Source organism: Vipera berus, assembly GCF_964194415.1.
Source record: "Vipera berus genome assembly, chromosome: 1".
Classification (NCBI taxonomy): domain Eukaryota; kingdom Metazoa; phylum Chordata; class Lepidosauria; order Squamata; family Viperidae; genus Vipera; species Vipera berus.
The window spans coordinates 217,478,977-217,495,548 of NC_138202.1; the positions used below are offsets into that span (position 1 = coordinate 217,478,977).

The 16,572-nt window shown below is 39.5% G+C and overlaps 1 protein-coding gene across 1 annotated transcript in view; it reads right to left on the reverse strand.

Moving 5' to 3' along the window:
• Positions 1-16,205, reverse strand: part of GREB1 (growth regulating estrogen receptor binding 1) — a gene marked incomplete at both ends in the record, with an annotated part of 84,320 nt that extends 68,115 nt beyond the window's left edge. The window contains 3 exons of the mRNA XM_081314959.1: positions 1,147-1,323; positions 4,689-4,814; positions 16,049-16,205. Coding sequence (XP_081171085.1) covers positions 1,147-1,323; positions 4,689-4,814; positions 16,049-16,205 — 460 coding nt within the window. The remainder of the gene's footprint in view (positions 1-1,146; positions 1,324-4,688; positions 4,815-16,048) is intronic.
• Between the last annotated feature and the right edge of the window lie 367 nt (positions 16,206-16,572).

Below are 16,572 nucleotides of genomic sequence, written 5' to 3' on the forward strand. Positions count from 1 at the left end.
CTTTTTCTGTCCAGTAAAAGGATGACTTATATACAGTATGGAAAACTTTCTAACAAAATTTCAAAATATGCTTGAGTAAATTTACTTGAGAAGTCATTGTGTTTTCTCTGAAGTTATACACTAGATCTGAGCTGTAGCTGTTAAAAGCCTTATTAACAGATTTGTTCAGCACCAACCTAGTTTCTTTCAGAGTTTAGCCTGGCTTGACATCTTCTTCCACTCACAAAATTAATTTGACTAACATCTATCTATTCATCCCATGTTTATTTTGCATTCCTTCGAGATTGTTTTATCCCTTTTTTTTCTGCCAGTCAGCAGTTCTGTAACTAAAGCAAGCTAGAAGAGAGAAAGAGACAAATTAGACCTAGGCCATCCTTATTTTCCCTGTCCATGTCCATGTCTAAGATCTACAAATCACTGGCTCCTGTCAGATTGACTAAACCTCCAAGGTCAGATGCACAAATGGCAACTTGTAGGGTAGATTTATGTGACAAGGACAAGGTTTATTAATCCATCTTAAAATGATCATAAATGAGCCTGATTTGGAAATAGTATTTCTTGGTATGTCTTTTAGCTGTATAAAAATAAATATATTTTCTTCATTATTTATTTAGAGTACTACCAATTAAACATAAAAATATGGCTACCTGACAGGACATTTATATTCCAAATTTGAAAGATCTACTGCAGTTTCCAATAAGGTCAGGCTGAATTTAGAGTAACTTAACAGCAGTTGTTAACAAACATACCAATAAACTATATAAAGAATGTAATGATAAAATGATATTCAGAATGTACAAGGACTTCTGGATTCCTAAGAACATAGCTTGACCAATAAGTAGTTTACCAACATCATACCTTAAAATAAAACCATTCCAAGGCAGTAAGTAGAAAGGGAACTTTTTAAAACTTTTTTTAAAAAAATGACAGTGGAAATGTGCAAAAATATTTCCAGGTATAATCCAGGCATTGGTAAGCCAAAATGACCTTACTATGTTTTTAAACATAGACTGGAGTCAAGATATTTGAACTGGTGTTCGTGTTCATATTGTATGTTTTCAAGGATAAGAGAGCAAACTGCAGAAGATTAGATCGTGCAACTAATGTTATTGAATGACAACAAAGGGAATTATCAATTCCACTTACCTAGTAAAGCATTGCGCCCATAGTCATCGGGCAAGAATCGCTTATCCACAGCACACACCAAAAGGTGATCAGGTAAGGTTGGTGATTTTGCACCAACCAGTAAAAATCCTGAAGGCACTTCAATTGGTTCATTTAAAATAGACGCTAGCCTGAGGTCTTTACCTGTCTGACAGAAACCTGGAGAGGAAGAAAAAGGACAACAGGCTTCATCAAGTTTGCCAATGAAACAAAACTAAAGCTGGGGAGTATGAAAAGTGCTCTCATCTATCTATAAGACCCACTTAGTTAGCTTGATATACGATTCGACGATGGAACACGTAGCGACTTATATTGCAAAGAAGCATTAACATAAAGGAGCAAAAGAAATCAGCAGTTTGGAAAATATTTGCATAGAAAGTTTACCAAAAAAATGTAAACAGAAGAATAACTAATAACGAAAAAAAAAGGTAACAAATAGCTGGCTATGATTAAATCTGCTTTAAAATGGCAAGATGAAAGGGAAATTCAGCTTAGAAATTTCTTCCTCACATCATTATCAAGAGTTCTGTTTACCATTTTAAAACTGCACAAACAAACAAAAAATATTTTAAAAAGAGAAAGGAAAGGTTCACTTACTTGCTCAAAAGTCTTTACCTTTCTTTAACCTTTGGGGAAAACTCCTTAATTCAAATACTGATAGTCAGCACCTATTGGCAAACCCCTGCTAAACTTTTTTTAAAAAAACTGGCAGTGGAAATGTGGAAAAATAACCCAGTAATTCAAGGTGTAGTTCAGGCATTGGTAAGCCAAAATGACCTGGCTATGATTTTAACCTTGGACTGGAGTCAAAACATTCTTAGTGGATAAGAGGGTATTTGTGTTCACATGTTCATAAGGGTGTAGATTTGCCCTTCAAAATATTGCATAATCATTCTTTTTATTAGATCCCACGTGCAAAGAGTGCAACGTGCAATTTCCTGAGAAAATTATCCCCTACATGTTTTATATATTCTTTTCAGCAACTGGAAACAGTAGCAGAAGGTGGGACAAATGGGCCGCCTGTTCACAGAATTTTGGTCCTCGACTTACAATCACAACTGAACCCAAAATTTCTGTTGCTAAGTGAGGCAGTTCTTAAATGAGTTTTGTCCCATTTTACAACCTTTCTTGCCCTATTTGTTAAGTAAATCAATGCAGCTGTTAAGTTAGACAACGGCTTCCCCGTTGACTTTGCTTTGTCAGAAAGCTGCAAAAGGGGATCACTGGGATACTGCAAACATCATAAATATGAACCAGTTGCCAAATGTCCAAAAGCTGATCATGCGACCATGGGGATACTGCAATGGTCGTAAGTGTGAAAAATAGTCATAAGTCACTTTTTTTCAGTGCTGTTGTAACTTCAAATGGTCACTAAATGAACAGTTGTAAGTCAAGGACTTATCTACTATTTGAAACACAGCACGGTATTTCCTTTTTTTAAAAAAAATCATTTATTGGGCAGACAATACAAATTTGACAACCAACTTCTGTTCCTCAATAAGGAACAATTGCTTGATTCTGTCATGGTCATGTTTAGGATACATAACAACCTTCAAAGACTCTTTGTTTTGTATAGTCTTATATGAAACTTAGGGCAAATAGCATGAACACCACTAAGTCTTCCTCAGTACATAGAAATAGCACTTAGACTTATATACTGCTTCACAGTGCTTTACAGCCCTCTGTAAGGGATTTACAGAGTCAGCATAATTGCCCCCAACAATCTAGGTCCATGGTGGCGAACCTATGGTACGCGTGCCACAGGTGGCACGCACAGCCCTCTCTGTGGGCACACACGCCATCGCCCCAGTCCTAGGCCTTCAGCTAGGTTTTATAAACCTTTTCACTTTAGGCCTCCGCTACTGTGTGCAAAAAACAAAACAAAACAAAGGTTCAATCAATCAATTAATTTCAACTTCTCACAGGGAAAAATATCTCGTAAAGTTGGAATTGATTGACTGAATTTTTTAGTCCCACCCAGTCTGCCATTACCACCTCAGCCACGCCCACCCAATGGGCCACGCCCACCCAATGGGCCACGCCCACCCGGCACCCGACAATGCATAAGTGGGTTTTGGGTTGCAATTTGGGCACTCAGTCTATAAAAGGTTCACCATCACTGATCTAGGTCTTCATTTTACCAACCTCAGAAGGATGGAAAGTTGAGTCATATGCCACGTGCAAGCTCTGGTGCCTTGCCAACTTTCTTAGTATACAGCTATATATTGCTGTCTATATATATTGTGACAGAATGTGACAAATAGGATTATTTTTAATGCCTGAAGCTAATGCTGGCAACAGAAGTGCCAACATGTCTTTCCAAACATAAAACAAAGATTTACATAAAAAATGCACTTTCAGGGTAGCAGCATATACAAATCTCAAGTATAACATATTTCCAAATGATTTCCAGGTAAAAAAAATAATGACATTGATCAGTATAAAGAGCTTCAGATCAAATAATATTAGCACACAATCATTCGCTAAACTTGATCTTAAATCTATCATGGGAACTGGCTTTTTTTAATCTTTGATGTACGCTTTCTATGAGAGATGTCATTCACAGATGATCTAGATAGAATATATTCTGCCAATATACATACTTCTTTTCTTACAGTTATACTCCAATATTTTTAATTTACAAATTAAAAGAATTTTGATTGTAATCAATAATTTGACAAAACATTTTTATAATTGGCATGGTAGAACATGAAAAATGTGTGGGAGGAGATGGATTATAAATTAAACTTGATCTAAATTCTAATTTTCAAATCCTATGATTTTTTAATATATACAGACATTTTCACATATTGTGTATAAATAAAAGATATAAAATATGTGGACATAATATATAAAAGGTTTTGATTAAGGATAAAATTTATTGAAGTGGTAAATTTCAGTCTGAGCTCCTTAATGACTGGCTCACCATTAAAAAATGGACAGACTCTACTATGTGAAAACTGAAATAGTAATGAAAATATACTCCCTCACAATGGAAAAAATGGAATGTTGGAAAAAAGATCAGCTTATAACCAGTCTCCAGTATCTATTTTCCTATGCATTTTTAAAATAATATCGTAATTGGTGTGCAGAAATCATATGAGCCTCTTAGGATGCTGCAGTACAGTACACAATTTTACCTGCAGCATAATAAAACTTAAAAGCAGTCCTTAAATTTTATGGAAACAGTGAAAAGGAGTCACTCTTTATCGATATTATGTATTTTTACATGTAAAATCCAGCTCTGGCTGGATTTTACAATTTGGTTCCATTTTATACTAAACAAATAATTACATGTCGCTGATATAAAAAATACATCTTAGTCATCTATAACAGGAGTCCCCAATCCCTGGTCCGCAGCCTGTTTGGAACCAGGCCGTGGAAGTGATGGATGAGTGAGCACATGAAAAATTCCCCTCTCCTCCCTTCCCCAGCACTGCTGGTCTGCTGAGCCGGAAAGATTGGGGAATGCAGATCTATAGCATGCCTATAAATTAACCATCCAAATAACATTAATTTCTTACCATCAGTAGTGCAACAACCTTCAGGTGGTGGTTTCATCTGATAAGTAACATGGGGGCTACTTGTTTCTGAACCTTCATCATCATCTTCTTCCGCCTCCTCTTCCTCATTATCTACCCTATTGCCTGCTAAAGAGATAATAATAATAATAATAATAATAATAATAATAATAATAATAATAATAATAATAATAATAATAATAATAATAATAACAACAACAAAAACAACAATAACAACAACAACAACAATAATAAGAAGGAGGAGGAGGAGGAGGAAGGGACTTTGGAGGTCATCTAGTCCAACCCCCTGCTTAGGCAGGAAACCCTATACCATTTCGGACAAATGGCTGTCCGGTGTCTTCTTAAAAACTTCCAGTATTGGAGCATTCACCACTTCTGGAGACAGGTTGTTCCACTGGTTAATTGTTCTAACTGTCAGGAAGTTTCTCCTTAGTTCTAGGTTGCTTCTCTCTTTGATTAATTTTCATCTGTTGCTTCTTGTCCTGCCTTCGGGCGCTTTGGAAAATAGCTTGACTTCCTCTTCTTTGTGGCAGCCCCTGAGATATTGGAACACTGTTATCATGTCACCCCTAGTCCTTCTCTTCATTAAACTAGACATACCCAATTCCAGCAACCATTCCTTATATGTTTTAGCCTCCAGTCCCCTGATCATCTTTGTTGCTCTTCTCTGTACTCTTTCTATAGCAGACATGTCAAACACAAGGCCCGGAGGCCGGATCCGGCCTGCAAAGTGGTTTCATGTGGCCCGTGAACCCATCCTGGAAACAGTGAGGGAACAGCCCCCGCTGCCTTGGCCCTGGCCCAGGCTGGCCAGGAGACAACATACAATTTCGTGGTGGCCATTTGTGCTGAAACGTATTCAGTATTAGCTCCACAAGGCCATCTGGAAACAGCGAGGGACCAGTCCCTGCCACGTCGGCCCCGCCCACTGGGCGTGCGCTGGGTAAGTATCACCCTTTGTGGGGAATGAAGAAATGCACCATTGCCTGGAAGTGGCCAGCACATGGCCCTCCCTACTTCAGGCAGGCTAGGGGCTGGGCAGCATTGCACAGGTAACATCGACTCTCATGCTGCTCATGGCATCCCCTCTCCCAGAGCCCACCAAGCCAGATATGTGAAGTAGGCGAGGGCCATGTGCTGGCCACTTCCAGGAAATGGTGCATTTCTTCATTCCTCATGAAGGATGACACTTCCCCAGCTGTGTTTCTTGCCTGTTTTCCCCCCTTATCTCAAATATTTTCCCACCAGAGGAAGGAAGGAAGGAAGGAAGGAAGGAAGGAAGGAAGGAAGGAAGGAAGGAAGGAAGGAAGGAAGGAAGGAAGGAAGGAAGGAAGGAAGGAGGGAGGGAGGGAGAGGGAGGGTCTGAGGGAAGTCCTGCCTTAGTCCTTCCCTGCTGCTCTTTCACCATCCCCTTGCCCCCTCCTCCTGGCCTGTCCTGGGGGGTCTCCCATCCTATTGCTAAGGAAGCTTTGGATACAAAGCCAGGTCTCCTCACATGGAGAGGGAGTGGGCCTCCCTCTTGACTTTGCCCTTGTACCCATCATAAGCAACCTGGCTAAGGAGAGCAAGCACATCAGCAGCAGCCTTGAGGAGGTAAGTGCAGCTAGGTGCCCCCTTGGGGAAGTGGAGCTGGGCTTAGTGCTGTTGGTGCTTGGGCTGGGCATTTGACCTCCATGCCACCATCCACACCCCCCCTGCATGGCCTGAGATGAACAGTGAGGCTCCTCCAGTGGACCATGCCTTGGCACTTGCCCCGGGTCCCATCTCCTTCTGCCAGAGACCCACAGATCTGTCCCACTCCTGCCCAGGCCCCCATAGGCATCCTTGACACGAATGATGTAGAGCTGGCCATATCCACCCAGTACACCACACACACTCCAGCCATGCCCACCCTGTAGGCTGCGCCCACCCTAGCCGCACCCACCCGGCCCCCCGAGGGCAACCGCAATGCTGATGCGGCCCTCAATGAAATTGAGTTTGACACCCCTGTTTTATACTCTCAACATCTTTTTTACATCGTGGTGACCAAAACTGGATGCAGTATTCCAAGTGTGGCCTTACCAAGGCATTGTAAAGTGGTATTAATACTTCACGTGATCTTGATTTTATCGCTCTGTTAATGCAGCCTAGCACTGTGTTGGCTTTTTTGGCAGCTGCAGCACACTGCTGGCTCATATTTAAGTGATTGTCCACTAGGACTCAGAGATCCCTCTCACAGTTACTACTATCACTAGAACTCAGATAAATTGCACTTTAGGATAAGCAAGCAAGTTACTTTATTAGTAACAGCTGTTCCATATTTACAGCTGTTGAGAGACAGACAGACAGACAGACAAGAAAGCTATGGATACAAATATAGTGAGAGAGAGAGAGAGAAGAGAGAGGGAGGGAGGGAGGGAGGGAGAGAGCGGCGGGTATGCATTTGTATTCATTTCATGAGCAAACTCAGTATTTTCTCATTTGACATCTTCCAGACATGCAGAAGTATACATATACATACAGGCTGGAATCAATGAAAATTGTAGACCTATATATTTTGAGGGCACTTGATTATGAAAGATCAAACTGAATAAGAATTTCAAATGTAAAAGGCAGCGAGAATTGTATTTGCTCAACATTGGAAAGATGAAGAATTACCAGTGGAGGAAAAGATAATCAGGAAAAATTTGGACTGTGTGGAAATGGACAGATTTACATTGAAAATGAAGGAGAAAGAAGATTCAAAATAGAACATGGGATCTATTTTATCAGTGGTTAGAAAAATGAGGTAGAGAGAAAGGACTTTAATGTGTATTAGTAAGCTAAATATTGGGACCAAGACAACATGTTGCTGCTAAAATATTAAGGATTTGTGTTTATAAAAAAATGAATAAAAGATGGTTATAAAAAAAGAATTTCAAAAGTATATGGCACAGTGGGAACATTAATAAAATGCACAACATGCATATACGGGATGTACATTTTGAGAACAATCTGCACAAAGTTTACAGACAGAATCAATGTGCAGCAATCATATCACCTGATTCATACCTCACAAAAAACACCACAGAACATCCATAGCTATATGGACCCCTGGGACAACTTCCAAACCCTGACAGCTGCTTCATACATGGAAGAAATCAGCAAAGCTTCAGTGTTTCAGTAACAAGCATTCACGAGTAAACTCTCTCCAAGTAAAACCCAGAAAATAAACATCAATCATTATAAATCAAATGAATAAGTTTTTGAATAATTGTATGAATTGTTCTTTAATTATGGATAAGCCACTAATGCAAAGAGGGGGGGGGGAAAGTGTGGATACTTGAGCAATAGAAAGCAAAATCAATATACAGTAGTCAGCACTCAGGCTAACAGGGGAAAATACTGAAGCAAATGTATTTTTATTAATTCACCTACCTAGGTAAAGGAGGCACAACTGAAATGTCAAGACCCAGGAATGTTACTGGGATCTATGAAGGCATCTGAATAAGGACCTCTGGGAATAATCTCATGGTCCATATAGGTATTTATAGAAGAAAGCATCTTTTCAAGTCCAAACACTCAGAACTTTCATGATCAAAGCCAGCACTTTGAACTGGGCACATATATAAACTGAAAATTATGATAGTTTTTAAAATGATCAAATGATAAAATCCCAGATAATATTTAGTATTTCTTCTATTGCATATTTAGCATGTTAAGCCAAAATTAGGCATCTAAGAAAAATTATATCTGAATCAATAGACAAAAGAATTTTATTTACCCAACAGACCATGAAAGAAAGTCATGTCCCCTAATGATTTAATTGTCTGGACTTTTTCCAGATGTTTGATTTATCCAATAAGAACTTGGCACCTTATTTGCTTGTCTGAGTTTGCAAGCTAAATAGGGGTAGGCCTAGTAAGTACTTGGACAGAAGACCTCAAGGACATTTATTTGTTTGTTTTAATTCCTGGGAAACAGGCTAGACTGGGCTACCTAAACCACATCCAGAAAAATGCAGTGACAAACCACTTTCATACTGCTGCCAAGATTTTTATTATTATTATTATTATTATTATTATTATTATTATTATTATTATTATTATTATTATTATTATTATTATTATATTATTATTATTATTATTATTATTATTATTATTATTATTATTATTAAATTATTATTATTGTTGTAGATTTTTAAAACCTTTAAAAGCTACGAGTCCTGGTAGCACAGTGGTTAGAATGCAGTACTGCAGGCTACTTCTGCTGAATACTGGCTGACAGCAATTTGGCAGTTCGAGTCTCACTGGCTCAGGGTTGACTCAGCCTTCTGTCTTTCCAAGGTCGGTAAAATGAGGACTCAGATTGTTGGGAGCAACAGGCTGACTCTGTAAACCACTTAGAGAGGCGCATAAAGCACTGTGAAGCGGTATATAAGTCTAAATGCTGTTGCTATTTGACAGGAACAGATTTCTGACTTCATTTATATTTTAGATAATTTTAATTTTAGTTATATGTACCAAGGGGATTTTTATGAATCTTTTAGTGTTGACTATTGTGTAAACTGCTCTGAGTCTATTTTGATTCAATGATAAGTAAAAATGAATGAATAAATATCACATACATATGAAAAGAGACAACCCCATCATCTTGGAACAATTGTAGAAACATCCTTTCCCCACCTGATATCATAATTCGCTTTATTTTATTGCTGGTGCAAAGTTCCAAGATCACAGGTATTCCACACTGAGAATACCCAAACAAATAAGTGGATGCTAAAATAAGGGTATTGCTTATTTTTTCAATAATCTGGAAGATCACAGGTAAAGGAAAACAGAAATGAATTAAAGGAAATATTTCAACAGTGATGTAGGAGATTCTAAAGTTTATCAAGAACATTATGGATACTATTAAGACAATATAACAAAGATGTTGATATTCAATTGTATATGTATTAACAACAATAAGAATTGTATTTGCCTAGTGTGGGAAAATGTGTACTACTGGAAGAAGAGAGGAAGCATTGGATGGTGTAATATTGGGCCTAGATTGAAGAAGTTAATATGTATCATTTAAATACTTATGAACCCAGACAACACGTTGTTTATTAAGTACAAGTACTTAAGATTGTAAAACTAGAAAACTAATAAAATATGCGGTGGCTCAGTGGGTTAAGACGCTGAGCTTGTCGATCAGAAGGTCGGCAGTTTGGCGGGTCGAATCCCGAGTGCCGCGTAACAGAGTGAGCTCCTGTTACTCGTCCCAGCTTCTGCCAACCTAGCAGTTCGAAAGCACGTAAAAATGCAAGTAGAAAAATAGGGACCACTACGGTGGGAAGGTAACAGCGTTCCGTGCGCCTCTGGCGTCTAGTCATGCCGGCCACATGACCACGGAGACGTCCTCGGACAAGCGCTGGCTCTTCGGCTTTGAAACGGAGATGAGCACCGGCCCCTAGAGTCGGAAACGACTAGCACGCATGTGCGGGGGAACCTTTACCTTTACCTATATATATATATATATATATATATATATATATATATATATATATATATATATATATATATATATATATATATATATATATATATATATATATATATATATATATATATATATATATATGAGAAATGGGTGTGTTCTGGGGAAAAAATCAGTAAATTTGCTTGGAAAAAGAAACATTGTATCTTAAGATTTGCACCTCAATGGAAGCAGTATAGGATAATAAAAGGTAAAGGTAAAGGTTCCCCCGCACATGCGTGCTAGTCGTTTCCAACTCTAGGGGCCGGTGCTCATCTCCGTTTCAAAGCCGAAGAGCCAGCGCTTGTCCGAGGACGTCTCCGTGGTCATGTGGCCGGCATGACTAGACACCAAAGGCGCACGGAACGCTGTTACCTTCCCACCGTAGTGGTCCCTATTTTTCTACTTGCATTTTTACGTGCTTTCGAACTGCTAGGTTGGCAGAAGCTGGGACGAGTAACAGGCGCTCACTCTGTTACGCGGCACTCGGGATTCGACCCGCCAAACTGCCGACCTTCTGATCGACAAACTCAGCGTCCTAACCCACTGAGCCACCGCGTCCCTTTTATAGGATAATAACAGGGCCCAAAATATTGTATATAAGTGCTGTCGATTAAAGTAAAATAAAACTGGTATATTTTCTGATACTTTAAGCTATTCTAATGTTTTTGAAGTCCACAGGTTGGACTTTAACCAGAACCCAATATTGTTTGTTCAAAATGAGGAAGTATAAGAATGCGTTTAAATGTAAAAATACTATCAGCTCTTTATCAATATTATTATTCATCACCAAAATAATTGTTGTTTGAAACACTGATTCGTGAGTTTGCAATTTGCCATTTATTTTATTATATTGAGTCCTGTTTGTTCCAACTATGCTCATTTTTACCAAAAGCATGGTTAGGATCCAGTCACAAATGTTGTATTTCTTTCCAGTTTACTTGTTGTTGTTAGCTGCGAAATCGTGTCCGACTCATCGCGACCCTATGGACAACGTTCCTCCAGGCCTTCTTGTCCTCTACCATCTTCTGGAGTCCATTTAAGCTCACGCCTACTGCTTCAGTGACACCATCCAGCCACCTCATTCTCTGTCGTCCCCTTCTTCTATTGCCCTCGATCTTTCCCAGCATTAGGCTCTTCTCCAGTGAGTCCTTCTTTCTCATTAGGTGGCCAAAGTATTTGAGTTTTAGCTTCAGGATCTGGCCTTCTAAAGAGCAGTCAGGGTTGATCTCCTCTAGGACTGACTGGTTTGATCGCCTTGCAGTCCAAGGGACTCGCAGGAGTCTTCTCCACCACCATAGTTCAAAGGCCTCAATTCTTTGGCTCTCAGCCTTTTTTTATGGTCCAGCTTTCACTGCCATACATTGCAACTGGGAAGACCATAGCCTTGACTATATGCACTTTTGTTGACAGGGTGATGTCTCTGCTTTTTAGTGTGCTGTCTAGATTTGCCATTGCTTTCCTCCCCAGGAGCAAGCGTCTTTTAATTTCTTGGCTATAGTCCCCATCTGCAGTGATCTTGGAGCCTAGGAAAATAAAATCGATCACTACCTCCATTTCTTCCCCATCTATTTGCCAGGAATTGAGAGGGCCGGATGCCATGATCTTGGTTTTCTTAATGTTTAGTTTCAACCCAACTTTTGCACTCTCCTTCTTCACCCGCAACAAGAGGCTCTTTAGTTCTTCTTCACTTTCTGCCATTAGAGTGGTATCATCTGCATATCTTAGGTTGTTGATATTTCTTCTGGCAATCTTAATTCCAACTTTTGATTCCTCTAACCCTGCCTTTCTCGTGATGTGCTCTGCATATAAGTTAAATAGGCAGGGTGACAGTATACAGCCTTGCCAAACTCCTTTCCCAATTTTGAACCAATCAGTGGTTCCGTGTCCCATTCTCACTGTTGCTTCTTGGCCCACATATAGGTTTCTCAAGAGACAAATAAGATGGTCTGGTACTCCCATCTCTTTAAGAACTTGCCACAGTTTGTTATGATCCACACAATCAAAGGCTTTAGCATAGTCAATGAAGCAGAAGTAGATGTTTTTTGGGAACTCCCTAGCTTTCTCCATGATCCAACGTATGTTGGCAATTTGATCTCTAGTTCCTCTGCCTCTTCGAAATCCTGCATGTACTTCTGGTAGTTCTTGGTCCACATACTGCTGGAGTCTAGCTTGTAGGATTTTAAGCATAACTTTACTAGCATGAGAAATGAGTGCAATGGTGCGGTAGTTTGAACATTCTTTGACACTGCCTTTCTTTGGAATTGGAATGTTAACTGATCTTTTCCAATCCTGTGGCCACTGTTGAGTTTTCCAAATTTGCTGGCAAATTGAGTGTAGCACTTTTACTGCATTACCTTTTAAGATTTTGAATAGCTCAGCTGGAATACTGTCACCTCCACTAGCTTTGTTGTTGCTCAGCTTTTCTAAGGCCCACTTCACTTCACATTCTAGGATGTCTGGCTCGAGGTCAGTGACCACCTCATTGTGATTATCAGGGACATTAAGCTCATTCTTGTATAGGTCTTCTGTGTAATTTTGCCACCTCTTCCTAATCTCTTCTGCCTCTGTTAGGTCCCTGCCATTTTGGTCCTTTATCATGCCCATTTTTGCATGAAACATTCCCTTCATCTCTCCAATTTTCTTGAAAAGATCTCTGCTCCTCCCTATTCTATTGTTTTCTTCTATTTCTTTGCACTGTTCATTTAAGAAGGCATTCTTATCTCTTCTAGCTATTCTCTGGAATTCTGCGTTCAATTGAGCGTATCTTTCTTTTTCTCCCTTGCCTTTCGCTTCCCTCCTTTCCTCAGCTATTTGCAAAGCTTCCTCAGACAGCCATTTTGCTTTCTTGCATTTCTTTTTCTTTGGGATGATTTTAGTTGCTACCTGTTGTACAATGTTGTAAACCTCTGTCCATAGTTCTTCAGGCACTCTGTCTATCAGATCTAATTCCTTAAATCTATTTGTCACCTCTACTGTATATTCAACAGGGATATGATTTAATTCATACCTGAGTGGCCTAGTGCTTTTTCCTACTTTCTTCAGTTTAAGCCTAAACTTTGCAATGAGAAGCTCATGGTCTGAGCCACAGTCAGCTCCTGGTCTTGTTTTTACTGACTGTATAGAGCTCCTCCATCTTTGGCTGCAGAGCATATAGTCAATCTGATTTCTGTGTTGACCGTCTGGTGATGTCCATGTGTAGAGCCGTCTTTTGGGTTGTTGGAAAAGAGTGTTTGCTATCACCATCGTATTCTCTTGACAAAATTCTATCAGCCTGTGCCCTGCTTTATTTTGTACTCCAAGGCCAAACTTGCCTGTTATTCCGGTTATCTTTTGGCTTCCTACTTTAGCAATCCAATCCCCCATGATGATAAGGACATCATTTTTTGGTGTTAGTTCTATAAGGTGCTGTAGGGCTTCATAGAACTGGTCAATTTCATCCTCTTCAGCACCGGTGGTTGGGGCATAGACTTGGACTACTGTGATATTGAATGGTTTGCCTTGGATTCGAACTGAGATCATTCTGTCATTTTGAGGATTGTATCCCAGTATTGCTTTTCCTACTCTTTTATTGACTATGAAGGCTACTCCATTTCTTCTGAGGGATTCTTGCCCGCAGTAGTATACCTGATGGTCATTTGAATTAAATTCACCCATTCCTGTCCATTTTAGTTCGCTGATACCTAAGATGTCGATTTTCAGTCTTGTCATCTCTTTTTTGACCACGTCCAGCTTGCCTTGATTCATGGATCTTACATTCCAGGTTCCTATGGAGAAAAAATCTTTACAGCATCGGACTTTCCTTTCACCACCAGACATATCCACAGCTGAGCGTCCTTTCGGCTTTGGCCCAGTCGCTTCATTCTTTCTGGCGCTACTAGTACTAGCCCTCTGCTCTTCCCCAGTAGCATATTGGACGCCTTCCGACCTGAGGGGCTCATCTTCCAGCGTCATATCGTTTTGCCTTTTGGTACTGTCCATAGGGTTTTCATGGCAAAGATCCTGGAGTGGTTTGCCATTTCCTTCTCCAGTGGATCACGTTTTGTCAGAACTCTCTGCTGTGACCTTTCCGTCTTGGGTGGCCCTGCACGGCATAGCTCATAGCTTCATTGAATTACGCAAGCCCCTTCACCACGACAAGGCAATAATCCATGAAGGGGTCCAGTTTACTACACTAAATCAAATTTACAAACTTCAAAAAGCTGTGAGCTGATATACACTCAATACAGCATAAGTCTCAGTTAAATATGTGGGAGTTTGTTTTTTTTTAAAGTGGCAGTTTGGAGACATCTCCATACAGAAATAGAATCCTTTCTCCCTGATATATTTCAAAGACTCTGAACAGTAACATTTGCTGGTTTTTGTATCAAAAGCCCTTTCTATATGGTGAATTAATGAACAGTACTGGTAAGACCAATTGAAATTGGCTAGGCTCCCTTATTGTGTTCAATAATCACAAAAACAAGGACCTTTGGAAATAGAGGTGAGGCTTTGCTTTTGTCTTACTGATGAGTCATGTAAAGTTTTCCTTTTTATTTATTATTTTTTTCTGACTCTCCCTAGTTGAAAACAAAACTCAGTGAGAATTTTTGCCTATGTATCAACACAGGGTGGACTTTACAACATTCTAATCCTGTATCAGCAAAATAATAAGAACTGTAAGAATACACTAATTATTTCTGGAAGAATGGTTCTTGATAAGCTTTCATCTTCCTATATTAATCTTCTATGTACAAGCAAAAACAGTAACTGTGACAGGGACCTTGGGCTCCTAGTGGACGATCACTTGTCTATGAGCCAGCAGTGTGCAGCAGCAACTAAAAAAGCTAAAGCAATCCTGGATTGTATAAACAGAAGCATAGAATCAAGATCACATGCAGTATCAGTACCACTTTATAAAACCCTGGTAAGACCAGATCTGGAATACTGAAGCCAGTTTTGGTGACCATATCACAAAAAAGATGTTGAGAGTTTGGAAAAAAAAATCAGAGAAGAACAACAAAGATGAATCAAAGGCCTGGAGACTAAAACATACGAAGAACAGCTATGGGACTTGGGTTTGGCTACTCTAAAGAAAAGAAGGAATAGGGGAGACATGGTAGCAGTGTTCCAGTATCTGTGGGGCTGCCACAAGGCAAAGGGGGCCAGGTTGTTCACCAAAGCACCAAAGGGAAGGACGAGAAGCAATGGTTGGAAACTGATCAAAGAGAGAAGCAACCTGAATTAACTTCCTGACAGGGAGGACAATTAACCAGTGGAACAGCTTACAGCCAAAAATTGTGGACTCTCCATCACTGGAGATTTTAAAGAAGAGACTAGACATTCACCTGTCTGAGATGGTATAGGCTCTCCTGCTTGAGCAGGGGCTAGACTAGAAGACCTCCAAGGTCCCTTCCAGCTCTATTCTATTCTATTCTATTCTATTCTATTCTATTCTATTCTATTCTATTCTATTCTATTCTATTCTAAGCGTTTTTTATGAATAAATATTCACTAAGAGGCCCATTTTGCAGTTGTATCCATATCTAGATCTATTTTGGAGGATTGTGACATATTCCATAAAGTGGACGGATGAACAGAGCTAGTGAACATTCCATTCTGTGATTGAAAGCCCACTGGCATACTGTTGGATGATGCCCATTACCTTGAGAACTGGGTGTTTTTTAGGTAACAATAGCAAAGGAGCACTTTGAGGTCCTTAGTGCTCTCTGAGCTTGATTGCTTTCTTGCAGACATTTCATTACCCAACTAGGTAACATCATCAATCCTAGTTGGGTAATGAAATGTCTGCAAGAAAATAAACAAGTCACCCAAGGACCCAACCCCGATCTACAAATATTATCTTTTAAAGGAGCACTTCTTACCTTCTAGAGACGAAAGCTGCCGCTCGGCTTCTAAGTATAGCTGTGAAAAAATGGGCCTTGGGACTAAATTACTGGATCGGAGAGAAGCTTCGATAGAATTGTGCAATACTTCTTCAAAACGTGTTGAGTTAAGTTGCCCCGCGTAAGAATTTCCCATCTTCTTGAAGAACGAATCAGAAGGGGTGGATTATAATTATTCCACCTAAACAGGAAAAGATAGAGGGAACCATATCAACATTTGCTTTAATAAAATTTGGAAACATTAGAGATTTCAAAAGAAGTGTTTCTTCTAAGAAAACAGTGAATTGACCCAGTAAACAATGATGCAAAGCTGACAGCTTGAATTATATAAATCTTGGTACATGCTAGGAACTTATGATAATAGGTTTCTGTAATTCATCAGTGAGGCATTCTTAATATTGATAAAAACAAATTGTTGGTCTACCTTTAGGCTCTGGGGAAAGCACTTCTTAAAACAGTATTTTTAAGCATTATACAATTATGTTGTTTACTATCTATCAAAT